This window comes from Strix aluco, chromosome Z (assembly GCF_031877795.1).
Source record: "Strix aluco isolate bStrAlu1 chromosome Z, bStrAlu1.hap1, whole genome shotgun sequence".
Taxonomy (NCBI): domain Eukaryota; kingdom Metazoa; phylum Chordata; class Aves; order Strigiformes; family Strigidae; genus Strix; species Strix aluco.
Genome location: NC_133971.1, coordinates 15982918 through 16010910, shown reverse-complemented (window position 1 = coordinate 16010910; position 27993 = coordinate 15982918). Strand labels below are relative to the sequence as shown.

Here is a 27993-nt window from a genome sequence, read left to right as displayed (position 1 = left end):
CTCACAACTCCCCCTCGAGTTTCCCTCCCGCGGCTGGCTTTATGGGGCCTGGGCGGGCCCTGCCCACCCCAGCCCGTCGCCTGGCAACCACCAGCCGGTGCCATGGGCGTGCGCACTGCGGTAGGTCACTTCCGTCGTCTCCCGGTCCCTTCCGGGTTCCGCCGCTTTCCCGCCCGGCGGGCAGGTCCTCGCACGCCGCGGGGAAACTTTTCGCGCCCCTAGGCCCCCCCATTGCTGCCCTCACGCCTGGGCGGGCGCCATGGGCGGGGCCGGCGGGCGGGGCCGCGGCCGCCGCTTTGTCGCAGGCGCCGGGTGGCGGCCGGTGGGCGGGCGCTGAGGAGCGGACGGGCATGGCCTCCCCGCCCGGCGGCGAGCGGCGGGCTCTGCGGGAGCGGGTGGCGGCGTTGGAGGCGGATCTGGGCGCCTGCCGCGGGCAGCTGGAGCAGGCGCAGCGCCGTCTGCGCCGCACCGAGCGCCTCTACCGCGAGGCGCGGGAGGGCAACGAGGCACTGAGGAGACAGGTAGGCCCGCGCCCCGGGAGCCGGCTCCCCCGACCCCTCTTCCCTCTCTCCGCGGGCCGGGCGGCACCCGGCCCCAGCCCTGTCGGGCATCCCCGCTGCCGTCACACCTCCCGACCGGGTACCCTTCGCCTTCCCGCCCCGTTTGCCGACCTCCCTCGGCGTGCTCCCTCTGCCCGGGCTTAGTCCATGGGGCAGGCGGGTCCCGTGCCTCCCGGAGCCCGCCAGGCTCTCCTGGCCTGCCTCCGGGGCTTCAACGACCGGAGAAAGTGCTGCTGCTAGCTTGAGTTTGCTGTCTCGAGAAAACGTTCGGCTCGACAGGTGGTGCTGGTGGTGGTGGCGAGAACGGTAACGTCGCCTCAGCCACAAAGTTGGTTTCACAATCTGAAAGAAAAATTGCATTTAGCGGAGGGAAAGAAGCTTAATATACAAGGTGAGATAAAGGAAGAGCAGACCAACTGTCTTACGGATGCCTATGGCAAAACAGAAAAGTTTCGTAAATGCCAGAGTTCATCACAGATAGTGGTTATTGCCTGAAATCCAACTTTTCGGGGTGGGCATCTGTCCTGATTTTGGCTGGGATAGAGTTAATTTTCTTCCTAGTAGCTGGTACAGTGCTGTGTTTCAGATTCAGTGTGAGAATCATGTTGGTAACACACTGATGTTTTAGCTGTTGCTGAGTAGGATTACCCCAAGTTAAGGATTTTTCAGTTTCCCAGGCTCTGCCAGTAAGCAGGTGCACAAGAAGCTGGGAGGGAGCGTGGCCAGGACAGGTGACCTGAACTAGCCAAAGGGATATTCTGTACCATAGGATGTCAACTTGGGGGGAGTTGGCTGGGAACAGCAGGTGGCGAGCAATTGCATTGTGCATCACTTGTCTTTTCTTGGGTTTTATTCCTCTCTCTTTTTGTTATATTCCTTTTCATTACTATTATATTTTATTCTATTTTAGTTATTAAACTGTTCTTAACCCATGAGTTTTGCTTTTTGTTTCAATTCCCTTCCCTATCCCACTGGGAAGGGGGAAGGAGTGAGTGACTGAGCAGCCTCGTGGTGCTTAAGTGCTGGCTGGGGTTAAACCATGACAGCATCTTAAGAATAACCTTGGTTAAGTTTTTCTTTCATCTCCCAAGTGCTTGCCTTTTATATCTTTTGTGAGCTGTGTCCTGGTTTCAGCTGGGATAGAGCTAATTTTTTTTTCCTTAGTAGCTACAATAGTGCTGTGACTTGGATTCAGTGTGGGATTTGGTATGAGAATAATCTTGATAACACACTGATGTTTTTAGTTGTTGCTAAGAAATCAAAAACTTTTCAACTTTCCTGCTGTCCTGCTAGTGCGCAGGTACACAAGAAGCTGAGAAGGGATCAGAGCCAAAACACCGGACCCAAATTAGGTGATGAAATACTGCATTTCAACTAATGTCATGCTCAGTATATAGATAAGGGTTGATTGGGAAGCTTACTCTGGCTTCCAGGATTGTGGTTTCAGGACTCTCTCTTCTCTGGGATCACTAGCCAGGAACAGGCTGAGCATCAGTAAGCAGGTGGTGAGAAATCACATTGTGCATCACACTTCTGTATTTTCTATTACTACTATTATTATTTTAATTTTATTTTATTTCAGTTATTGTTTTTATCTCAGCCTACTAGTCTGCCTACCCTTACCCCTCCAGTTCTTTTCCCCATACCCCAGGGGTGGGGGAGCATGAGCGAGCAGCTGCATGGTGTTTGACTGCTGGCTGGGTTCAAGCAACAAGCAGAAATTATGGTTTTCATAAACCATTCTACCATTCAAGTAGAAAATTATCTCCTGCCAAACAAAGATCAGTTGAAACACCTACAAAGCAATTACGTTTTGTTTGAATTATAGAATGTAAAATAGGCTCTTTTCTGACATAGACCCATAAAATGCAGTGTTGTGTTCTATAACATGCTGTTTTTCTTTCAGGTTGAAGAGCTTACTAAGGAAATTCATAATAGTAAGAAGAAAGATACGTCTAGCGTAGAAGTACAGACAGAAGACTATACTGCGTGGTCACAAGCAGGTAGAGACAGTGGTGATTGCTTAAACAGGCATCTAGAACAGTATCTTACTTTGAAATTTTTAAAATATGAAATATGTTTCAAGTCTATGTCCTTAGCTGCATTAAACTCAGTAACCTGACATTATCTTTTGCACCATTTCCTATTTATTCAAGCCATTCCTTTTTAACATGGACTGTAGCAGATTTCATGCTATAGTAATCTGTTACATAATAATTTCATACATTACACACAGGTTTTACCAATTCTTAAAGTACATTAAAACAAGACACAATGTGTTCAGTAAGAGTAAAATAAACTTAAAGCAGAGGCACTACCTAATAATTGATTTTCATTAGACTACTTACATGCATAAATTTCCACTTTAAGATTTAGCATCCTTAAACTACATTGTGTAAAATCTTGCTTTGCTAATTTAAGAAACTTCAACTTTTTTTTCCCCCCTGTAGATTATTACTACTATGAAAATTATTACAATCACACTGATACTCAAGGTTGTGCATCTGAACTGCCAGTACAGCACAATCATGGGACTGAAAGCACTGAGCATAATTCCATAGAGGAATCACAGACAGGTGTTAATACTCCTTTAAGGATGGATAGCATCAAAGTTGCTGAAGGTGGAGAAGAGGAAAATTTCATCCGGAATTCACAGGTTATAGAACTGTTCGGGGTTTTACCAATTTTGAAGTCAGCACTCTATTTTCATTTGAAAGATGTGCATTGGTCTCAATGTCATTGTATAAAATGATTTTTTTTGTGATGATCTGGTGCTGATGATAGCAGACAAACATTCTTGTGTTTGAAACTAGTTCTTTTTGTAGTATGTTCCAAGTATAACATACTCTAGGTTTTTTTTTTTTTTTTAAAAAAAAAAGCACTTTCTATAACATATGTCCTATGTAGCCTGGAAGCATGGCATTTTTTTATCAGCAGTGTATGTTCCATATGGCCATGCTGACTTTCTTAAAGTGTACTTTTTTTTTTCCTCCATTGATACAAGGAGAAGAAAGTTCTGGGGTTTTTTTCCCTGCTATCCAGCCTTCTCTTACATCAGTCACTTAATCTCACTTGCTTAATTGATTTTGAGCCTTAGCATCTAGCAACTGAAATGGAATGGACAACAGAAATCTCTTTTAGGAATGTACCGAAAGATATTAATTGTGTATATTTTTTTATGTGAACCGTTTTTGAATAAAGTTGGGGAAAATGAAAGGCACGGGATAAAGGCTTGGTCCTGTTGAAATCAGTAGGATTTTATCAGTAAACTAAAGCTAGATTTTTGCTGCCTTGTTTAATAGTTCTTGAAACAATCCAAGTCCATAGAGTGCTAATTTGTTTTATTTAAAACAGGGCATTGTAGAACGCTAAAGAACCAAGGAGGTTCTTTTTAGAAGAAAATTTAATTTCTTACTTTCTGGTATCAGGAAGCAGAAGATACTTCAGTACCAGAGGGTTCTTTGGCAGAGAGCTTGAGAGCTGCTGCAGAAGCTGCTGTTTCACAAACTGGATTTATTTATGATGAAAATACAGGATTGTATTATGACCATAGCACTGGATTTTACTATAATTCGGTAAGGATAATTGTCAAAACTCTTGTCATTTTTTCGCTATTGAAAACGTTTGAGTAGTAAAAGTTGATGTGAACAAAGACCTAAGATCCAAACTGACTTTGATTTGAAAAACATGTCACTGAAGACAAATAGTAACGGAAGGTTGTTAATTAGTTGTTAAGTTATTTCAGTCAAATTAAAGATAGCAGGCTAAGATATTTTTGATGTCTCCTAGATCTTTAATTTGCTTTGCATTGTAGAAATTTTACACTATAAAGCTGCTCTTTAAAAAATTAAAAGCTTGATCTAAAAGATGACTTGTTTAGAAAAAGACAGATTGCTGAATTAAGTCAATGGCTTCTCTACAGTGAAAAGCATATTGAGAGAAAATACACGAAATACTTGTACTTTCACTTGAGTACTGTTACCAGCTAGTTTGATGTGATAGTAAAGAAAATAACTACCTTAAAGAAAAATGTGAAACGGTGGATCAAAATGTCATAATGGTTAATTTCTGCTATATGTTTTTCATAAGGGAGCTTTTGGGGAGGTTTTCTTTTGTCCTATGAGGTATGTGTATATGTACATGCATATATAGATACATACAGTGTCACAAATCCTGGTGGAATTACTGTGCTGGAAACAGAGGGTTTGTTTGCAGCATTACATTCAACTCAATTAAAAAAAACCAACCAACTACTTGTTTTGTTTTCAGGGATGCTTCTGGGCTTAATTTTTAAAGTCTTAAATGATACCATTGATTTTCACATTGTTTGTGAATACAGTTAGATACATAAATATTTGGGACTATAGATTAGTTTATGGTACCATTACACAAAATACATTTTCTTGTTCAGTAACTGTTCTGAATTACAGGAAATGTTCTTGATTTACTGGCAAGGTTTTGTTAGTGGGGCTAGGGGCTGCAGAGGTGGCCTCTGTGAAGAGAAGTCAGGGGCTGCCTGGACACAGCTGTTCCACTGTAGGACACAGCTGAGACCATCAGAGAAGCTGGTGGTGCTTCTGTGAAAGCATGTTTGAGAAAGGGCAAAACACTGCACAGAGGAGTGTGTATGGAGAGGGGATGGGATAAAACAACCCTGCAAACGCTAAGGTGGTTGTGAAAAACAACCCTGCAAATGCCAAGGTCCAAGAAGGAGCAGGAAGAGAGGTTCTTCAAGCACCGGAGCAGTTGATTCCCTGCAGTCCATCTGCTGGAGCAGATACTCACACTGCAGTTGGTGGAGGACCCCACACCGGAGCAGCTCTGCTGGCAGTAGCTGTGGCCTGTGGAGGACTTGCGCTGGAGCAGTTCTTGAAGGACTGCAACCCATGGGAAGGACCCATGCTGGGTAGGGGAAAAGTGTGAGGGGGAAGGAGCATCAGAGAGGAACTGTTATCAGCTGACTGCAACCTTCTGTTCCTCATCTCCCTGTGTTGTTCAGGCTGGGGGAACAGGGGTAGAGGAGTTGGGAATGAAGGAGTGAAGTAGGGCTTAGGAAAAAAGGGGCAGGGAGAGGTGTTTCATCTTTGTTCCTCATCTTCCAATGCTCTTTTAACTGGCAATAAATTAAATTTATTTTCACCAAGTCGAATCTGGCTTGCCCATGATGGTGATCTCCCTGTCTTTATCTTGACCTTGAGCCTTTCATCTTATTTTCTTCCCCAGTCCTGTTGAGGAGGCGGATTGAGAGAGCGGCTGGATGGGCAATGGGTAGCCAGCCAGGGTCAAGCCACTACAGTTCTTCAGTACATTTGAGTATTTTTTTTAAACTTTGTATGTGGTTCCTTATTAACTAGATGGTTTTTTGAACAGTGTATTTATTGAAGTGATGATAACATTGTTCTTTATGTTTCTTATAAAGGAAAATCAACTGTATTATGATCCAACAACTGGAATTTATTACTACTGTGATGTGGAAAGTGGCCGATACCAGTTTCATTCACGAGTGGATCTGCAGTCTTATCAGGCCTCTGGTACTCAGCACACCAAGGATAAAAAAGGGAAAAAGAAGAGAAAAGAACCAGAGTGGATTACTGCAAATGAGTATAAGGTAACTTCAGAACTAACAGATAGAAAATGGAAAACCTGGGTTTTTTTCATAATGCAATTTATGGTTTGTGAAGTTCGGTTTTATGTAGAGGATATGTGCTTATTTTCTGAAGGATTCAAACATCTTTAAACTATATATGGCAGGTTGCTAACGTACTTAGTGTTCAAATAATTTTCCCATTGAGTGATTAAGGATGAAATTTTAACCTTGGATCCCTTCACTCTTTAAATGTTACTTTGTTATGATACAACTGTATATATCTCTAAAATTGAGTGTCAGTGAAGCTCTCTGATTAGCAAGCACACTAGAATGAATTCAGGGTGCTGTGTGGGCTGGATTTACATCAGAAATTCAGTGTTACCTCAGTGTGTTGGTTTTGGTGTTTTCTGGTTTTTTTATTAAATTTGTGCGATGAATCAAAAAATGACTGAAGGTTTTGAAAACACACACACTCCCCACCCCCTTCTCTGTGACTCTGTATTCCAAAGCTCATTCCATTGAAACTTTAATGTATCTCTACCATCATTTGGGATTGATGAAATGTCTATGAAGTTCTAATTCTTTGCATATTATGCTCTCCTATTGATATTTTATTTGATCAATACATTTTTCTTGTCCATAGTGTGTGGATAAGCTATACATCTTAAATGCCCATTGTAATTAGCTTGTATTTTAAGTTATAAAACCCATAACTTCCTTTCTGCTGTTTTTCTAAGCACTAAAAAAGCATACCATATAGTACATAGTGACTGCCTTGAAAAACATTACTCCTAATGTAACACAGCTATTAAAGAAGCATTTTCTTATCAAACACTATTATTGATGTTGAATCAAACTTGTATAGTCTTATGCTGCAAATTTGTTTTACTACTTAAGATTTAATTGAATGTATTGATTTCTTTAGTTTGCAGTGCTTCTTAGTTTGCATTTTTTAAAGCTTTTGCTTTAACCATTGCATAATTTGATTGTGTAGTCCTCAGTCAAGTTGATTGGTTGAAATCTGAAATAATTATGTTACTGTACGGGTAGTCTTACATAATAGTTATATAGCATCAGTACAGAGTTTAAAAATTTTGTATTAGGAGTGAAGTCTTCCAAAAGATTTGAAAATGGAAACTGTCTATGTTAAGAATCAGTGAAGGTAGGTTAAACGGATAGTGGTAGTTGATCGATTAGAGATTTTATAAATAGATTGTGGCTAATGTAGGAATCTCTACTCTTTGAGAGAGCTTCATGTGAACCATTCCCTTCTGAAAGCTTGAGGAGGATACTTGGCAACACTAAGTATAACAAACCTTTAGGCTCAAGAAAGTTCTGGGCATGCTGTGTGCAACTGCTGAATTAGCATTCTGCCACTCTCAAAAGGCATTGTTAATACAGAACTGTATTCATCATGTCAGGAAAGCATCATGGGAAGCTTGTAGGAGTAAGCCTTTATCATATAATGCAATTAAATGTCTTAACAGTTCATCACAGAACTAAATTTACATATTGACCTAAATCAACAAGTGTATTTATAAAGGTTCTGTGGCATATATAGCTCTGACCTAACAAATAATGTTGACTACTTTTTGAGATCCCGTTACAATCTGCTTTCTGTGATCCAATTGTACTAGAAAGAGCTACTTGTCTTTAGCTTATTTTATATTGATAAAATATTTTGATATAGATGGTCTTGTTAACAGATCTTTTGTGTGAAGCTTGCACAGTCACAAGGTAGGAGGTAAACATCCACTTTCTCTGATGTGTCTTACTGATAGTGAACTGAGTACTTTGCTTTATTTGTCAATTAATTCGTTTGACCAACAAGGTAACAGAAAAACATTTAAAACATTCTGTAGCACACAGATCATCTGTGAACAGTAAGTGAAGGTTAATGTCACAGTAAGAATCAAGGCCTTTTCTATTTTTTTTTTTAAACAGAAAAAGGGAGAATATAAAGTGAAACTTAAAATGATTACTCTCCACTTCAAACTTCAAAAAGAAAAGAACGCCTCTTTGACAGTGCACTTTTATGTAAATGTACTGTTAGATTTAGAAAAAAAACAAAGCACCATACTGTCATATTTTATGTAGCTGAGCTAAAATACTTTTATTCTTGTGTGTTCTTACTACTGAACAAATTTGTTCTATGATTTTTGAAAAAAGGTACATTAGAATAAAAGATTATACATTTTTCTGTTATGAAACTGAAAAAATAGTTTAAGCTGCACAGTCCAGTGCCTGGTATACCACAAATGCCTGGTATTTCTTGGCAATATTTTTGTCATCCAGTTTAGTCTGGTACTGGTAAAAACACTAACTATTTCATGCTAGTTACTGTATCTACATCCTAAAACAAACCCAAAAATGTCTGGTTTTAAGAACAACTTTGTGTGTCTATTGAAATGCCTTCCTGCATGCTTATGCCCAGTCTTCTCCCTTTTCCTTCCGTTCCCTCTTCCACTCTTGGCAAAAGAAATACAAATTTAAAATTAAAACCTGTGCCTGAATACCAATTAATTTATTAAAGTTGCAAAATTATTTTGAAGATTATTACTTTGTTATTGCTTTTCCCAGTTGGTTATTAAATTGTGCTACTAGCCTAAAAAATGCCTCCAAACATTATGTAATTTCTTGACCAAAGTAGGTTTTACTCAACTTTCTACAGCCAGTACAAGTAGGACAATGGTTTGTGGACCACTAATAGTGATAAATAAAGAAATACCAGGGTCTGATTATGTCATACACCCCCTGAACATTGTTATTATTCCTGGATGAAGATGAGGTCTTCTAAAGAATATTCATGTGGAGGAAGGGAAGACAGTGAGCTGTAGTTATAGAACCTCAAGTATACAAAAACTTGTTTTCACTCTTTTTCAGTTAAAGGATTAAATGTGAACAAGTATTGATAGATATTACAAGTTGTCAAATGTAAGAAATAAGGAAATTTAATAGCTGCTGTATAGATTATCACAGCAAATATTTCTACATAGACAGTACTGGTAGCGATATATATTTTTTACAAAAACTGCGTGTAATTTTTTTGAATTCTATTCAAACCAAAGTTAGTATCTTTTTAATCTAAAAAAGATAGTAACTGGTCCGGTCTGTTAACTTGCTAGGCACAGGAGGGTTTTTTAGTTGCGGTTTAGTTTGTAGCTATTGTAAAGAATTTGATGTGCTCAGCTATCTTACATATAGTATCTATTTATAAGTAGCAAGTTGGGATGCGTAACACTACAGAAATGGCAAGTGTATTCTCCACAAATACTACAGCGTTGACAAAGCAATACAAATGCGAAAATCTAAAGAATAAAATTAATCTGTTAAAATATTACTGTATTTTTAACAAGCTGAATTACCAAACAGGAAAACACTAGTGACCATCTGCTAAAATGTATATACTTCTAATTGGAGAAAAACAGTGGAGGGGAGCTCACCTGCTCAGTATCTCCTGAGGAATGTTCCTGATTTATACAAGAACTTTTTTAAAGAGATTCTTTTAGTCACAAAACTATTACAGGTAGTTTTCTTTTGACTTGTGACACTAAACATGCAGCCCACATGTTTGCTTTTATTAAATGATCAGGAATTTTATTTGCAAGGACGAATTATTAGATAACCTCTGTGCAGGTTGCATAAAAGGATCAGTGGAATACTTTGGAGCTTTCAGGCATATAGTTCAGTTCTGATATCTTTTTGTAGTGGTAGACCAGAAAAAAAAATGGGCAAGAAATAGCATATTATCTCCTGTACAAGAAAAACCTGTAAGTAAATTTGGAAAAGTTTAAAAAAAAAAAAAAAATCACAAGGTGGCATAAATGGTAATGTGATCCCTGGCCTAATAACCAGATCCAGCGCTTACATACAGGTTGGGGAACAGACTCTGCAATAGTGGTCATGTAGTTCTACTTGCTGGATTGGGGCCGTTAGAAATACGTAGCAAAATTTAGATGCAGGGTCTGACACATGCCGTTTTTCCCAGAAATTATTTTACAGTTTATTCTTAAACTACTGTCTAGTAAATTTTAGTTCAGTGTGGTCCTCAAAATTAACTTCTGCCATATTCTTTTCCACTATAGATGCATACTAGCTACTTCTGTAGGACAGACAAGATTTTTGTAGTAGTATTTCCCATAGAACTCTTGAAGCAGTGGTTTTTATTTTTTATCACCTGTAGTTTACTTTTTGCTGATATTCATCCCATCTTTAGGTACGTCAGTTGACAGAAACCATGGCTAATCTGAAGATTCTTCTTTTGGATTGGCAGCTTCTGGTGAAGGTAGAGTTGAGACACCAAACACATTAGTCTGTGGATGTTTACCTTTAACCTTGATATTTTTATTAAAGGAAAAATAATATTTAGCCGTTGATGCTTAAATACCCATTTTCCTAAAGGAATTAACAAATTTTTTTAAGCTATTTGATCAAAAGCAGTTCATCTACAAAGTAACTTTGAAATACACTTGAAACACTGTATAAGTAAAACATCTGAAGAAAACTTTGATGGCATTCTAAGAATATTGGGAAGAGACATACTTAGCATCAGTGTATTAACATAGAGTGTCCTGACTAAACAAACTATGTGTTCTTCAGGTAAAGCAAATTTATGTTTCCTGTATTTCAGAGCTGTCCACCAGTGTATAAAATGACTTATTTATGATATAGAAAGAGTTTTACTCTTTTTCTGGCTTTTAATTAGATTTTTTGCATTGGAAATTTGAGTATTGTGTAGGGTGGAAGTATCTGAAGCACTTGTGAAGTGGTGCTAGCAAGTGAAAGGTTAGTCCTCTGAGCGAAAGAGCTGTTTTAAACTGTTTGAAAATGTTTCTTTAGTAAAATACTGAATTTCGGATTAATATTTCAAATTGAGAGAGTCAGTGCTAAAGATCTAATATTCAGACTTTTAGATGAGTGTTGAGTACCCATGATTCCATTAAGTCACCGACTGAACTTCTAGCAAACCAAGAAGCAACAGACTACACATTTCTGAAAAGTTGTATTTGTGCATATTTGTATGTTTTTTATAAAATAAATTGATTTAGAAAACAATACAGTTTAAACAGTCCATTTCTTAGATTTAAGGTAATTATGCTCACAATAATTTTTAAGTTCTAATTTATAGGCATGCTGAAGAATTGCATGAACATGTATGTCAACCAGGCATAATACAGAAAAATAAAGTTTTAAAAGACAAAATGTCTTGTTCTGTCACAGTAAAGAAAAAAGTATAATTAAATGCTTAAAATATTTTAAGTTTTTTGTTAAAAGCACTTCAGTGATGAAGGTCATTTATGTATATTTTGTAAGCAGGCCAATCTGCATTTCAGAAGATCACTGTAATCAGTAGTTTGTGGCTCATTCTTTATAAAGCAAAACCATCAATTCCAGTCACATGAACATGATTTGTAATTCTTATAAGATCCTTCCTCATGGAATACATAAATCCTGATTTCACTTGCACCTTTGGCAGTTTTTGTCGGGGATGCAGAAATATGAACCAACACAACCCTGTAGTTAAGCAATAGTTTGTTATGGATCAGATCGATCCCACCTCTCAATTTTACTCATGCTTAGTGAGAGAACAGCCAGGGATCATGTGGTGGTACTCAGTAGATAGCAGAGTTTTTCAAAGCTGAATCACATAGAGGCAGTCCATATCCAGCATATGACTGTTGGGGTAGGTCTACTGACTAAATACATTAGCCAAAGCAACACACAAAGAAATGGATGTGTCTAATACCATGGTGTAACAATCCTGGTTATAATGCACCTGTACTTGCATACTTTGTGTGTTGTATCATGAACTTGGAGTGAAGAGTTAAATATTCTGCTATTGAGAAATGAAGTGCGTGGCTAGTGTTGTTAGGTCATTCAGGATGATATTTACTGAATATTCTGTTTACTGCCAGTTCCTGGTTTTTTTAAGTAGTGGCTATGTGGAGGCAAGGTATTAGGTGCTGTTTGCGTAGTTACACTTTCATACATGCTACGTATGTTCTGTGTTAGTACTAGTCATATAAAGCATTTCTGCAGCACAAGTAAAGACCCCCTCAAATGCTTTAAGAATACATTCAGCATCCTCAGGCTTAATGTTTAGACACTGTCAAGATGTTTATTTTAATACAGATCTGTGAAATCATAAAGGGCTCAAAATCCATAGTCTTTAGGAATGCTATTTTAAAATCCTCAGTTCTGTGCAAGGATTACTAAATGCAAAGATTACATTTTTATCAGTACTAAACAACTATTTAGTTTGTTTGCTTTCTTAACAGTTGATTGCAGTAATAGTGGAAAAAAATATAGAAACTGCTGAGAATAGGCTTAATGGTCATATTGGCAGAATGTATGTACAGAATCCTTGGTCTGTCTAAAAGTGGTTTTTTAAATTCCTGTTTTCAACCCACAACAGAGTACTCTTTAGTAGCCAGGCTTTGAAACAGCACCTTTTTATTTTCTAATTTAGAATATCTGAAGTGATGCCAAAACCAAGTATTGCTGGATTCACTGTGGAGAAAGAGCTGAGTGGTTGGACCATTATACTTGGGCATCAGTGCATCACAGTCATCTGTTGTTTTGCCTCAGTTGTGATTTGAGCAGACCATTTTTCTCTGTTTTTCATATTCAGTTAGTAAACCTTTGGTAGCTCCCAGTATTATGGGAAGAAATAAATTTAGGATTGCAGAGCACCTTGGTATATTGGGTATTAATCTAATACCCATACCAAACATAAGTATAAACAAATACACTGGAAAAGATAATTCATAAAAGCAAAAACCAGATTTGCCAAAAAGATTTCTGATGGAATTAATGTGTCTGACATGTATTCTTTTTTTTCTTCCTTTCTTTTTTTAAGATGGTCATCAGGGCTACTAGATTGAGAATTGCATTGTCGAGGTATTCTGGCAAAATTAATATGAAACTTTAGATTTCTCAGTTAAAAAAATATTGATGGTCTTTTTTCTGCTGATGAAATCAAGTGACAATGGAAGAACCTGCAATGATCTAATCTGTCTGGTATTCAGTGGAGAAATTTGTTGCAGTAGAAAATAGATTCTCAGTAGAACTGTTCCACATAAGATAAATTAAACTTAAGTTCTGTACAGTATCTTGATGAAAGGCTTTGTTAAAATTGCAATTTTGAAAGGAGAAAGAATGGGTCATTAGGCAAGCATGGGTGGGCATACCAGATATTCTGGACCATTGTGGAAAAAAATGAGAAGACAAAAACAGGAGCAAGATGCGATGAAGATCGATTAAAGCGCTTTTGAACAAGTTGCAACAATTGAGTAAGAGAGGGACAGAAGTGTCGTAAAAACAAAACTAGAAAATATTCAAGATGCTGTTGTACAAGTTTGAAAGTGAGGACAAGGATCTTAAGTTTTGCTGTGAGAAAAGAGGAGGGAATAAGTGAAGTTTAGAAGAGGAATGCAGTCACACTTTCCCAAATAGAAGATGGTCTCAGTCATGTCTAATAGGAAAATGTTTCTACCAAAATGTTCTGTTGACTGCATGTGCAAAACTTTCTGGAAATTTAACCATTTCTTAATAGTTGTAAAAATAATTCTTCCTAGTGAAGGATTTGCTTCCAGGCTGATAGCAGACTTTAGAATAACTCAATCTGTAAAGAGTGTAACATTCTATAACTCCCCTCCAGGATTTGGACACAGAAGAGCAGAAATCATCTAACAGTCTGAATTGCTTTTTCACTACTGAGCAAGTAAGTTCTACTGAAGAAGAAGAGTCTCCAAATATAAGAAAGAAGACTAAAATGGACACAAAACCACAAAACAGTCTAACAGCCAAAGAATCTGTTTCTACAGACAGTATAAACTCACATTCACGCAAAAGTACACCAGATACTGCAGCATATACAGATGACAGTAGAACAGCAGACACAGAGAGTGAGCCAGAAGAAGGTGAAATTACAGATTCTGAGTGCGAAGCCTACAGTAGTGAGGATGAAGTGACAAGTGAAGAAACTGCTGATTCAAATGACTCAGAAAATGAAGGTGAATTATTGTGGCTTTTATGTATGATATTACTGTATTTCTCCAGGAGCTCATTAAGAATAAACTGCAAGAAAACAGTTTGGATAAGGAAAAAAAAAAAAAAAAAAAAAAAAGGCATGTGACTTGAGATACTTTGAACTAAAACTTGCTCTATGTTACCAGTATTTGTTTCCTTCTCTTTACTTGCACAGTAGCCAGAAGTAAGTAGTGGTGTTTTTGTAAAAGCTGTTTAGGGGTATAACATCCTATGCTTGTATAGAAATCTCAGTGGTAGAGTAAGATTTGTTTAGATTAGGATAGCAACAGGAGAAAAGAAAGTCTATTGCTAAAAGAGAGGTTCTAATACAGAACTGACAGTAATTTTGTGTGTTAACTCTCTTCAATTAATGTCTAGTATTTGATGCTCTTCATAAACAATCATGTATAATTCAGTGTAAGATGAGTCCACTGTGGTGAAAAGGATGAACATGAAGTACACAGTACTATTTGAGATCCTATTTTGTGTGTATTCCAGTGGCAACAGGTAAGAAATGGGTATAGAGGGGAAAGCTCTATGCTGTTTTGTACCAAAGAAAGTGTTCTCCTCAAGAATTGAATGGTCTCTTGCTAAAAAAAAAACCTGTGAAAAGCTTAATGCAACCACTTGGAACTATGTATATGCAAAGGATATTCCAAATCACAGAATGAAATATAACCTATAGAAGTCTGTACTGCAGCCTGTGCCCTGCTTATAGTTAGTCAGTTTGTTTCGTCTGTTTTCATTAGTTTACTCACTCAGCTGCTCAGACCCTGAGTGATTAATCCCATTCAAAATGTGCTTGCTACCATCAGGCTTTCAGATTAAATTTCCTTCTCTTGCAATTTTCTAATAATCAATTCTGCAGTAATGCTAGAGTAATAAAAACTGAAGACAGTTTCTCTCCTCTTAGTACCTTTTGAGCTAGTGGCTTCCCATCTTACCTTGCCTATTCCTAGCTGAGATCATTGGAGGCTGTTTCTGCAAATGTACATCCAAGAACAGAATTCATACTGCTGTTAGAATATAATTACTTAAGAGATACTAAGGCAGAAAAGCATATGCATCTGTAGGCTCACCTATTATTTTTTCTTATCTGTATTGGTGCATAGTGCTAATAAAAGTAAAAACTGCTAAAAATGCATTTGTCAAAAATTATCAAATATAAAGTTCTATATGCATTAGGTTTGTGATGTGTGAACAGAAAGGTGCTGCCTTTTTTCAAACTGAAACTGTATTCTAATCTGTTGTGACTAATGGCCCATAAATTTATAATATGCTAGTAAATTCTGTGAATGTATTTATATTTTATTGCTGTACCTAAACAGTTGTGCGCATGTAAATAACCAGAATTAGGAAAACATTTCTAATAGTTCAGTGTGCAGTCAGAAAGCCTTTGAAGCACTGGTCTCATCAAAGTTTTCTCTCAGATGTGCTTATACATTTCTTTTTCTCAAAGTTGCCTAGGATTCAGCTAGATAATGGCTGAATGTATTTCAGTTGTTTGAAAGCTATGAACTATAGGGGTAAAACTATAATGTGTTGGTAGTAACATGACTTGGGTTTTTTATATTACAGCAGAAGAAAAGATCTGGCCTCCTTGTATCAGAGTAATTGTAATAAGATCACCAGTTCTACAGACTGGATCACTTTATATTATCACAGCTGTGAAACCTGCTACAATTGGAAGGTAAAACTGAATGGAATTTTTATATATGTCTAAAACTGTACCTTGCTTTGAAAGCTGTGGAAGCCACTCAGGATCGCTTGTCCCTACTCTTCATGCTTGTTCTCTTAGCATGCAGCAGTTGTGAGGTACTCTGAGTTAGGTTAGCCCACAGTAGGAAATTTAAGTCATGTTGTGTAACGTCATGCTTAATGTGATAACAGCATATGCAGTTAATGTAGCTCAGCAGTCATGAAAATTTGTTAGTGAGAACTTGATCTTGTGTCTGAGTCCTAATGGTAGCATAGCTGCAAGTCATTCTTTGAAAACTGTTTTCTAGAAAGTAAGTAAACTTTTATTTGTGGGCTGCTAAGGTAACTCTCAGAAATGCATGAACACACTTCAGAAACTCAGGATCACAAGGAAGCATATCGTGGACTTCCTCACACATTCAAATTCCAATAGAGTTGGTTCATCATTTTTAAATAATAATAATGTTAGGTTTTGTGCTAGCCTGTATGCATTTTTCCACTTCTAATACTAAAAAAAAAATATTAAATCTGATTTGTTCATTGTGGATTATGAATTTAATGATGAATGAATGCTTACTTCCATGCTTCCTGAAAACTTCACCCCTTTTCAGCTGCTTTTATCTAATGCTGATAGTTGTGTTTTGATTTCCTCTTACAGCTGGAGTTTTCTAGGTACCTTTACATGAAGATTAACAGATGACAATTCTGCTTGCAGTTTGCATACTCTTTCATTGCTTGTTTTACCTGCCTAATGCTACCAAGAATTCAACTTCAGTATTTGAGACTGATGCCAAGATTCACTAAAGAGCCTGAAAGATGCAGAGTTCAGACTCTTATTTACGGATCTTGTATCAGTATAAAAGATCAGATAGAAATGTCGGGTTTATAGATAAAAAATTAGCAGTACAGCTTTATCATGTATTCACTGCTTACTGTGTATAGTTTTTAGATGGAAGAAGGGACCTGAAGCAAGTCTTTACATTACAGTGTTTATACCTGTAAAGCTCCCTAATAGCTTAGAAGAGAAACATGATATTAACGTTCAACTGAAATACACCTTTTTGTAAGCCACTTATTAGACCTATTTCTTCTTTGTTGTGATTTATATATCAACTTGCCTTTCCAGAGAAAAAGATGTTGGACACACACTTCAGATTCCTGAAGTTGGAGTCAGTAAGGTAACTCTCATTTCTCTCTGTTGAAAGGTAGATCAGTGTATGAATGAAGCTTTAGATTTTATGGCTTTAAATTTTGCAAAATCTTATGTTAATTTTTTTAAAGAACTTGTAGAATGAGTTGTGGGTTTAGCCACATTTGAAGTTAGGAAAAAGAAAACATACAGTATTTTACTGAATGGGAATTTAATGCAAACAGCAGTGTGATTTCAAAGTCAAGAAAAGCTAAATATTCTTTTAAATTGGAGTTTTACTAATGCACAGTAAAAAAATTATACTTTGAATCTTGAATCTCTTCATTACAGAATTTGAGGAAAACTTACTACTTAAGTACTAATGGTATATAAAATATCAATGTCAGCTAGTTAGAACTTTGTCATAATGCTATCCAATCCTTGGTAGTTGAGCTCAGAGCAATAGATTTTATGTTATTTTTCTTCAAGGCAACTGTATAAATATGTAAGTGATGTACAAGGAGTTTGAAGATTCAGCAGAATTTCTTTCAGTGACAGTGTAATGAAAACTATTTCTTCTGGTTAAGAAAGATTAAAGATAAATTATATGCTCTGTTTTGCTAACTACTTTAACACAGACCATAAATACAGCACTCTTAATAAAAGAAAATGTAGATTGACAAAGACGTGTAATCCAAACAAAATCAATATGATAAAAACATCTGTAAATGCAAATATCTGAAATACACTTTACTATGTCTGTTCCAGATAATAGTTCTGATTAATCAGCCATGTACTGTATTTCATACTGAACAATTTCCAAAGCAAGTCCTTCCCTGCTGTTTATGACTTTTTCTGGCATGTACTTGAAATTGGGTGCATAAAGAAGCCAAAAGGATTTTATTTTTCTGTAATGTTATTATTTTAGTACTTCACAGGTACCTGACTGTTTATATAAGAAGTTATTTCACTTTGCAGATAAAGAGTCAAAGGCAGGAAGATAAATAACAAAGTTAACTACCGGTTTGTTTTCCTCACTGTTCATAGTTAATAGCTGCGGACCACATTGGCATTTGCTTTTCATGAGTGTAAAGCGAGATGTAAAAAACCAGTGCTACATCCTGCATATTTAGCATCTTTAGAAGTAGTTTGGGTTCATTCCATAAAACACAGGTAGAAATTAAATTATCTATTGAATGAGCTAGTCAGTCTCCACCATTATGGGAGTATTCCCGTTGTAAATGCTAGCCAATCTACAAAATATTTTGATATTTTTTATTACTGAATGTAGCAACTGATGTTGCTCAGAGATGACAAGAGATTTAGTTTTAAGTGAGCACTTTCTTCCCAGACTGGGTTTTTTTCTCCACTATAGCAAAAGGGATCTTTGCTTGTCAAATTTGAAACTGTCACTTTTTAGACTTCTGGTTTTTTTCTGAGTCTTAGTAGGTCACTGAAGTTGATATTTTGATTTGCTCAGTGGCGATTTTTAGAGGTAGTGTGTATCTTTTGAGTTTGGCCAGGAGTTGTGTGTTTTCTTTGTTCTGTGTGGGCTTGGGAGCAAAACCTATATAGAATTGCACAACAAAACAAACAAAAAAATTAGATTGTTAGTCTCAGTATCAGAAAAGTTATAAAAGGAACATCAAATAATGGCTAGTGTTCTGCGCATTAAGATGCAGATGAAGGTGAATCATGAAATTTACGAAGCCATGGTATTTATGGAGCTATTTCAGGTATGAAAGACCAAGTAGCCTGAAGCTGTAGAATGAGATCGGATTTTTTTATAATTGAAAGAGAAAAAATTGAGAATGCTGTAACATACCTTGCAAGAACAGTTAAAAATGCTGTATTACAGAGTCTTGCAGTCATTTAAGTAAAGCATACTTGCCACATACTTCTTCAGTACTGAACCAGTTTATGGTCAGAACAGTTATATTATTAATAGTATACTTTAGTTCATGCCGTTGTCACCCATTCATTCACATTTCACGTGGATGAAGTCATAAGGTGTGGAATACTCTATTAACTTAGGAGTACCAGAGCCACTCATTTAAAAGGCCTCAAAATGTATGCTGAAATCTTACTTTAAAATAGCACATAAATTGTGAAGTATTTGCTTAATAAGAACATTTCACTTAGGCTTCTATTTATCAGTTCCATGCAGAAGTATATTTTGACCACGATTTGCAAAGTTATGTTCTTGTGGATCAAGGCAGTCAGAATGGAACAGTTATTAATGGAAATCAGATTCTCCAGGTGAGTACACGTTGTCATAATGCTGTATATGTTGCAGAAAACTGAAGTCATGGTCATTTTAAATGCTATGGCAAATCACTAACAGTGCCATTGTATGGCTTCTTTCATATATCTTCCTTGGTTCCCTTGTTTTTAGGGCCACTCACAATACTTCATGTTTGGTTTTATATTGGGAAAAATCCACTATGGTTGCAGTTGCTAGAGCGAAATACCCACTGTAGTTAAATACTTGCCTGCATTTGTGAGACCAAACTGAATTAATAAATTATGAGCAGTATTCATGAAATAGTTTGTGCCCTTCATTAGTAACTAGTTAACATGGCTGTCAAAACTTTCTTTTGCTGTAGCCTAAAACAAAATGTGATCCCTACATCTTGGAGCATGGAGATGAAGTGAAGATCGGTGAAACTGTGCTTTCTTTTCATATACATCCTGGCAGTGATACTTGTGATGGATGTGAACCAGGACAAGTCAGAGCACATCTTCGCCTGGACAGGAAAAAGGAATCTTCTGGTTAGTCATGTTATCACGGAATGTTTTTTTTATTACGGATCTTTACTTTATAAACATAATAATTACTTCAGTTTTCTTACAGTTTGCTTGTCAACTGGGAATAGTTCTACAATACATAATGATATATTTTCTTCTTGGTGTGTTGTGCCTATGTGTAATAATATTAGAATAAAAATTCTCAGTTGTTTTATGTTTTAAATACTGTTATATTATTAATTAGAAATTCAATCCTGTGTTCTTCCTTTTAGTTTGCCCAGCACTTAGCAAAGAAGAGAGAGAGTTAGTCAGAAGAAAAGCATTAAAACAAATACGGGTAAAATACGGTTTACAGGTGAGTTTACAGTAGAAGTTGATTAAGTGTTTGAAGTCTACATCTGCTTTGTGATTCCTATTTTAAGCCATGGAATTCAGTGAATAAGGAAAATTTTCAAATGCACTCAAACTTGAGCCTGGTAGTTTAACCCAAGCTTGTCTTTTGTACACTAAATAATAATTATTTACAAATTTCTACAGAGAGAGATGATGGTAACAGGGCATATAAGTTCTGTTAGAAGTTTAGGAAGAGAAGATCTGTTCCATTGTGTACAAGATTTCTCATCCTTTTGAGGTTAAAATTTCTTAAGACATTTCTATTTTTATTTCTGCAAATTAAGTTTGCGCTAAATTGCAGTGCTATCTTTTATTTGGAAAGGAAAAATAATGAGCAACTGAAAAAAATGGAAGGAGAGGGGAAAATTTTTAAGTCTGCTTTCCTATAGAAGAATGCTAACATGAATGTACAGGCAGTATAGTATATAAGTATTCAAGTTACTTCTATTTTAGAGACTATTTTAACTGGGGTTACATCTAGCACCTGTAGTATTTGGGTAGAAAACAGAATGCCATCATTTCTCCCAAATTCTTCAGCTACCAAAATAATATATATATATATATATATGGAATCTTAGTTCTGTCATCTATCTATTCTGAAGAAATAGTTGCTGAGAAACAGATTAAAGGTTTAAACAAAACGCCAGTGGCATGTCCATATGGTTTTCTGCTTAATATGGATTGATTCTTTGTAACAAGAGAAAGATTCAAGAGACTCTGTTAATTTATTTACAGCCTCTGTGAAATTAATGAATTTGGCAATATTACATTATTATGTGATGATGGCAATAACATACCTTACAAGGTATGGTTTTAAGGTAAGAAACTACTAAATGAGAACTATAGTTCTTTGTTACAAGATTTAGAATTAATTAAATAGGCTGAAGCTGCCTTACTTTTGGAGGGAAGCAGTGAAGTTATGAAAATAAAGAATTTAAAGCCCACTTTGTCTTGATGGGAGTTTAATCTGCTTATAAAGAACACAGAGTATGAAGATAACAAAGCAGTGAAGAATCCAAAGTACAAAGATAGAGCAGGAAAACGCAGAGAGACCATTGGAAGTGAAGGAACCTTCCAGAGAGATGATAGTCCAGCTTCTGTTCATATGTAAGTTGTGGAGGGGCAGGGGGGGGCGCATGGGGAAGGAAATCATCTGTGTCCTCTAGTGAATCTTAAAAAAATGATGATAAAGTAAGTATCAATTAGTTACTAGGATAGAGTTTGTTAGATTATGAATTACCTGCATATAATGTGTTAGCAGAGCTAGAAAATAGCTATTCTCACTTCCCAGTTCACACGCTCTTCTTATTAACTCTTTGCGAAGTTGAATACTGTATGGAAGGTAGTAAGGATACTTAGGTTACTTCCTTACTGACTCAAAAAATCAAGGAACTCCCTAGCTGCACTGTTGACACTTACAGTAGTGTCTACTTTTCGAGTGTCTCAATTTCTAGTTTTCCTATCCAGTCCCCATAATAGTACACATGAAAATTTTTCACCCGAAGTTTCTTGCACTGTCAATATCCAGCCTATCATAGGACATACAGTTATATACCTCTTAAATGACACTTACTTTAATCTTCCTTTTTCATTATTCCTCTGCTTCTGTGGTTGCAGTTAGGGTGGTTTTTTTAAGAAACATGAACTTATAGGTGCTTGTAAGTTAGTGAAAGTGTGAGACAGTGAAATATATGCATTAGGATAATTTGGTGGTAACGATACTGCCTTTTCCCTGCTGTGGTTAATTTCCACCCACCTGTATCTTTTAACTCCTAAAGTAAGCAAGTAATTCAGAAAGAGTTTTAAGAAAGCTGCTATTGACCAGAGGCTTGGAATAGCTTTGGTAACTGAAGATATTCATGGAAGAACTTGCAAAAGGTAGCACTAGGGTCTTCTTGATAGCTCTTGATGGAAGTAGGAACAACATAGTAGTTGAGTCCTGGTTTCTAGAGCAGCATATGCATATACATTTCTGTCCTTCAGTATTTGCATAGCAAACATACTCTTTGCATTACCTCTTGCTTATCAGCTGTCTTAAACTTTCCTCAAAGTGAAATCAGCAACAGCAACAAAGGACATAAAATATTGGAGAAGATGGGATGGAAGAAGGGGGAAGGCCTGGGCAAGGATGGTGGTGGCATGAAGGAGCCGGTAGGTCTTTCTGGTTTTTACTTGGAGCAAAAAGAAATAGCTCTGTATTTGCAGTGAAAAATTTCCAATTGTAAGCTATTATTCAATTGAAACCCTTCCTTCCTAACCAGGATTTTGAATAATCTCAACAGGACTAATCTCAAATAATTTTTCACTTGATTAATGAAGTATTTTGAAATTTTTCAATGACTCTGTCCCTTCAGTAGAAAACGCCAGTAATGTCTGCATTTGTTAGGAAACTAAACAAGGGAATACAGCTTCTAACCATTGAATTAATAATTTCATACTTGAATACAAAGTCTGGAGGAAGATTGAAATGATTTTAAGTGATGTGAATTCAAGATGAGTTTATGGTGGGTTCCTTCAGTTTCTCTGAGGCTGATGTAGCACAAAAATCAAGCTAGATTTCTCAGGCTATGAGAGAAGAAAAGCTGGCTGGAGTCACTGTAGCCACCAACTTCTGGACCTCTGTCGCAGCCATGTTAGCCCCATTTTTGTCACCAGAGATGTGCTGTCTGTTGGCAGTAGGGCTGCTCAGAGCCACACCATACCTTTTGTTTTCAACCTACTCAGCACGGGGATTGTACGCTATTCACTCAGTGAGGAGTACTTCACAGTAATCTTAGTGGCAGGTGACATCATTCAGCACTCTAGGTCATAGTTCTAAAGGTGATGATTTGATGCATCATTTTAACACTACTTGTCCATGTATGATCTAGGTATATTAGAGCCTTAAAGAGAAGTGCTTGGGGAAAGGGAGTGGAATTAGTATTATAAAATATGATTTAAAGTATTTAAGAGTACCTAACTTGCAGTTACAGCAATATTTAATGTATTTGACAGGTCCACCTTCAACTACATAAGACGCATGCAGGTTTGGGTACCAGTAGACCAGCCTCAATTGAAGATGTTCAGATAATCAAGAGCAAGAATAAAAAAAACTGGGACAAAGCAAGAGAAAGGTTTGCTGGAAACTTCCAAGAACCTAAATCACAAAGGGATACACCTAAGATTACGCCTTGGGTTAGAGGAACTGTAGAGTAAAGTATCTGGTCCCACAGCAGGGTAATTCCTGTGTGTAAATAGTTGGGAGAGAATTTATTTTTATTCTTTTTTCTTTGGCTAAAGCAGAAGTTTGGTGATATGTAAAATAAGGTTGTGGAAAAAATTATATAATATTAACTCTATTCTGTTAATTGGTTTTCTGTAGTCTTCATGCTTTTATAAAAATACTTTTAATAAGACATGAGGGGATATTAAAATTTAAGTACTTGAAATTGATTCTCATCAACAGGAAGTTTCTTTAAATGTGTTTTTAACACAATTCTCCATGGAAAGTCAAGCAAAACATCTGTTAAATATTATACCTTTAACATTTGAGCAGTGGTTTAAAAGCAAGCTCAAACAAACAAAAATAAAATCTCACAGACCCCTACTAAGAGAGTATCATATTGCCATTTCCTCTCTTGTATGTTTATTCATGATTGCCATGAAATTTTCAGCAAGAGGTACACCACTCTTAAATTCATGCAGTTGGATACTAGTTACATGTCTCAGCTTAAGGGACAAAAAAACTTGGTTAAGTATTCATCAGTACTGTTCAAAAATAAATACTGTACTCCATGAAATAAACTACCATCATTGGTGAAGAAAACAATGTTCAGAGACAGCTTGCAGCAAAATTTTCTTCTGTGAAGAACTTGCTTGAATATGTTTAGTAGATCTGTATCATGCCTTTAAAAGAGGAGGTTTGTTTAGAAAACTGCTGTCTGTATTATTTAACAACTTCTTGTTCTGATACATCCATTGCTGGCGATGGAGTTTACGCCAGAAAAAAACCCACCAACCAACAGATTTTTGGTGGGGAAGGACTGCCAAACTGAAGCTAAAAGCTTGGTATTTATTGAGTATTCTTAAACACAATAAATTGTCAATTTAAGCAGTGTACTTCTTGATACTATCTTCTGCATATGCTGGATAGGATGCTCTTCTAAAATGAAAAAAACTTAATCCTGTTTTAGACAGTTCTGATACTTGTCCAAGTATCCAACTTGCTCGTCTCACCAACCTATTGGATCATGTAGGCAACTGTCAAACACTGTTGAGTAAAACCATGACAATGTGCTAGCTATTTATCTTAATATATCTTTAGACACTGTGGTGGGTTGACCCTGGCTGGATGCCAGGTGCCCACCAAAGCCACTCTTGACTCCCTCAGTTGGACAGGGGAGAGAAAATACAACAAAAGGCTTGCAGTCAAAGATAAGGACAGGGAGATAACTCACCAGTTATAATCATAGGCAAAACAGGCTTGACTTGGGGAAATTAACTTTATTTATTGCCAGTCAAAACAGAGTACTGTAATGAGAAATAAAACTGAATCTTAAAACACCTTCCCCCACCCTTCCTTTCTTCCTGGGCTCAACTTTACTCCTGATTTCTCTATCTTCTCCCCCTGAGTGATGCAGGGGGCTGGGAACGGGGGCTGTGGTCAGTTCATCGCACATATCTCTTCCTCCTCAAGGGGAGGACTCCTCACTCTCTTCCTCTACTCCACAGTCCCCTACAAATTTCTCCATTGTGAGTCCTTTCCACAGGCTGCAGTTCATGAACTGCTCCAGCATGGGTCCCTTCCACGGGGTGCAGTCCTTCAGGAACAGACTGATCCAGCCTGGGTCTCCTGCAGGGTCACAAGTCCTGTCAGCAAACCTGCTCCAGCATAGGCTCCTCTCTCTATGGGGCCACAGCCTCCTTCAGGTATCCACCTGCTCTGGCGTGGGGTCCTCCACAGGCTGCAGGTGAAGATCTGCTCCCCATGGACCCCCATGGACCGCAGGGGCACAGCTGCCTCACCGTGGTCTTCACCACGGGCTGCAGGGGAATCTCTGCTCCAGCATCTGGAACACCTCTTCCCCCTCCTTCCTCACTGGTCGTGATGTCTACAGAGTTTTTTTTCTCACATACTCTCACTCCTTTCTCTGGCTGCAGGTGCATTTTCCCCTCTTCCTAAATATGCTATCCCAGAGGTGCTACCAGCACTGCTGATGGGATCAGCCTTGGCCACCGGCGGGTCCATCTTGGAGCCAGCTGGCATTGGCTTTATTGGACATGGGGGAAGCTTCTGGCATCTTCTCACAGAAGCCACCCCTGCAGTCCCCCCACTACCAAAACCTTGCCATGCAAACCCAATACAGCCACATACAATATAAAGTAAAATACTCAATCTATGTTATTTAAGCCATTAAAGCACACAAGTTTAACAACCTCAAGCACACCTTACCTCAGCATTGAAGATAAGAGTTATGAGCACTCTGAATGCCTGCAGCAGTATTGCTTAATTTAATTAAAATCAGTTCACTGTTTGTAAGTAGTTATTTTTTACTATTTTAGTGTTAGTTATGAATTACTGGCTTACTTTGCATTCCTTTATATTGACAAATTCAGACATTTTCAGAGGCTATTTCTAGCTGTGAAAAAAAATATGAAACAGCTCCATGTTAACTTTTAAGTCACCATGTATCTAAAATGGCACTTCTGCTACTAGGAGGAAAAAAACCCCCTGTATGCTAAAAGAAAGTTTTTGCCTTTTTTTTTTTTAAAGAAAGTTGACCTCTCTGGTCTTCATAGTAAATCAAACTACAAATCTTGATCTGAAGGGAGATCAAGACATTTTATACATGTCAGTAGGAACCCTAGCTGTTCCTCTCCCCAATTACTCAAGTAACAGCTCTAAGAAAAGTCAATCACTGGTTTATTGTTGCCTTTCAAAGAAGAAACTTGAAAGGATTTAACTGAGTTTGCATTTCATAAAGTTTTTGAAGACATCATTCACCTTCTATAAGAAGCATGGTCTCACACAGTCAAGCACTGCTTTCAGAACTTCAGCTTCCTCTTTCAACAAACAGTTCTATATGAAGGGTTGAAGCTTAGTCTCACTTTAGCGTTGGTGTCACAAATCCCACTATCTCTTGCTGCTGCCTAGGAAAGTGGAAAAAGTGGTGCCATTAATATACACAGCACTGTTAACAAAACAACTGAACATAAGGTCTGACTAATCCTCATCAAGCAGCTGTGTGCCTTTACTGAGTAAGAAGACTTGTAGTGAGCTGAATAGGGCTCTTCATCCCTTACCTTACTGACCTCTTAAAAAGTTTTAAGTACAAACGAGTTAGATGAAAGCCACAAATGGTCTGTAAGCCTTATGTGCAAATGCAGCATTGCTTCCCTCATGTCAGGAGGGGAACATGAGTTGCCATTGCACTATTATAATTTTGGAGGCTATAACCAGTAAGATACAGCATAAAGTAACTGTCTTACCTTCTCAGTCCTCCAGCCATCCTGTTGTCTATTCCAACTTAGGATACTTAATACTGATTACTTAAAGTTGCTTTTCTATATATCCAAAGTCAAAATTTTAGCAGTTTACTGCGTATATATACAAATATTGCTAGTGACCATATATAATCTAAAGCCTGTTAAAAATAACATTACATTCATCAGTTTATATAAACAAACTTATTTTCTTAGTCCTAATAGTGAATTTTGCAAAGCACCAACTTAAAAAATTTTCGAAAATTCAAATAAACTAAGGAGTAGGCACATTCACATCTTCAATACTGAACGACCCAGCTGGCAAATAAAAATAGGGAGCGCATTCATTATTGTGTGAGAGCCACCGGACTAAACACGTATGCCAACAGGGTCTCCGAACTACCGTATACATATGAAATATTTTCACAAAACATACCATAGATGAAGTTTCTGTTCTAGCAAGAACAGGCCCTTTCCTGCTGCAACTGGTTGTATGAAGTGTACCTGACAGAGGCTTTCAGTCAGCAGGTAACAAATCCATAGCAGCAGAAAGAGATGTCAAAAATAGCACCCTGTTACAAAAGAGATGTATTTAAATGTGCATACCAACAGATTTTGTTCTATACAGACTTTTTTTAAGTGTTGCATATCTTTATGACCACTGAATGTGGGATTTTTTTCTCATCCAGTTGCTGCCTTACAAATGTTTTTCATCTGCATCTTATCTTAATCCAGCAATACTTTCTGTTGATGAACAGACCTAGTACCCGTTTCTGTGGCCCAGCTAGCACTGATCTTGGTACAGCCCTACAGGGTAGCCCGGCACCATCCGCCCTCATCCGTTTGTGCTGAAGCGTCTCGGTGTTATTTCAGGACTGCACACAGGGCACACGCTGCCTCTTCGGCTGCTCCTCGAGCTCCCTGGTTAAGGCAGGAGGAAAAACGAGGTGTACGGCCTGGCCGTCCCGCCGGCGGGGCCCTTCCTGCGTGCACACGCGGCTCTGTGCCGGGCCGCTACCGCCGTTTTCTCCCCCTCCCCGAGCCAGCCGCCCGCCTCGGCCGCCGCTTCGAAGCCCGGGGAGACGCGCGGCCCCGGCGCCGGACCAGCCCGCCCCGCCGCGAGCTGCCTTTACCTCGCCGCCATGCCCGCCGCCATCTCGTCTCGTCTCGTCTCGACCCGTCCGGCCAGCGGCCGCGGCGCGGCGCTCTCCCGCCGGCGGCACCGCACGGAGACGGCTGGGGGAGGGGCGCGGGTCGCCGAGCTGGGCGCTGCAGCGAACAGGGGTCTGCGCTTCTCGTTTGAGCTTAAAATTCTGTCTCCTCCTCCCCCGCTTCGCCGCCTGCCTCCCGCCGGAGCCGCGCGGCGGCTGCCCAGCCTTGCCGCG

The 27993-nt window shown here is 38.1% G+C and overlaps 1 protein-coding gene, 1 long non-coding RNA gene and 1 other non-coding gene across 9 annotated transcripts; 1 reads left to right on the top strand and 2 right to left on the bottom strand.

Annotated features, from left to right (window-relative positions):
* Positions 1-69: 69 nt before the first annotated feature.
* On the top strand, positions 70-24688 carry AGGF1 (angiogenic factor with G-patch and FHA domains 1). 2 transcript variants are annotated; one of them, XM_074813750.1, is made up of 15 exons: positions 70-521; positions 2467-2563; positions 3011-3216; positions 3989-4135; positions 5980-6168; positions 10364-10432; positions 13808-14162; positions 15757-15868; positions 17003-17054; positions 19163-19264; positions 19612-19777; positions 20026-20108; positions 21126-21253; positions 22198-22297; positions 23141-24688. In XM_074813750.1, the coding sequence occupies exons 1-15, from the start codon at positions 351-353 to the stop codon at positions 23339-23341; spliced, it is 2178 nt and encodes a 725-aa protein (XP_074669851.1). In that variant the 5' UTR covers positions 70-350; the 3' UTR covers positions 23342-24688. The 2 variants fall into 2 exon arrangements, with proteins under 2 accessions (XP_074669851.1, XP_074669852.1); XM_074813751.1 differs by lacking the exon at positions 10364-10432 and having other exon boundaries at positions 161-521.
* LOC141918869 (uncharacterized) lies at positions 18775-27993 on the bottom strand. 6 transcript variants are annotated; one of them, XR_012621813.1, is made up of 4 exons: positions 27742-27993; positions 27045-27529; positions 26130-26275; positions 18775-19752 (listed from the first exon to the last, which is right to left on the bottom strand). It is a non-coding gene; the product is annotated as an uncharacterized LOC141918869 (long non-coding RNA). The 6 variants fall into 6 exon arrangements; XR_012621811.1 differs by lacking the exon at positions 18775-19752 and adding an exon at positions 24611-24977; XR_012621810.1 differs by lacking the exon at positions 18775-19752 and having other exon boundaries at positions 24611-26275; positions 27045-27180; positions 27369-27529.
* On the bottom strand, positions 26494-26629 carry LOC141918920 (small nucleolar RNA SNORA47). Its single transcript, XR_012621837.1, has one exon. It is a non-coding gene; the product is annotated as a small nucleolar RNA SNORA47 (small nucleolar RNA).

Bases quoted from the DNA above. Each gene is read 5' to 3' on its own strand.
- AGGF1 (XM_074813750.1), top strand. From the start codon at position 351: ATGGCCTCCCCGCCCGGCGGCGAGCGGCGGGCTCTGCGGGAGCGGGTG. The intron at 2,564-3,010 runs GTAGAGACAGTG...TCCCCCCTGTAG, and splicing joins TACTGCGTGGTCACAAGCAG to ATTATTACTACTATGAAAAT. The intron at 20,109-21,125 runs GTGAGTTTACAG...CTGCTTATAAAG, and splicing joins GGGTAAAATACGGTTTACAG to AACACAGAGTATGAAGATAA.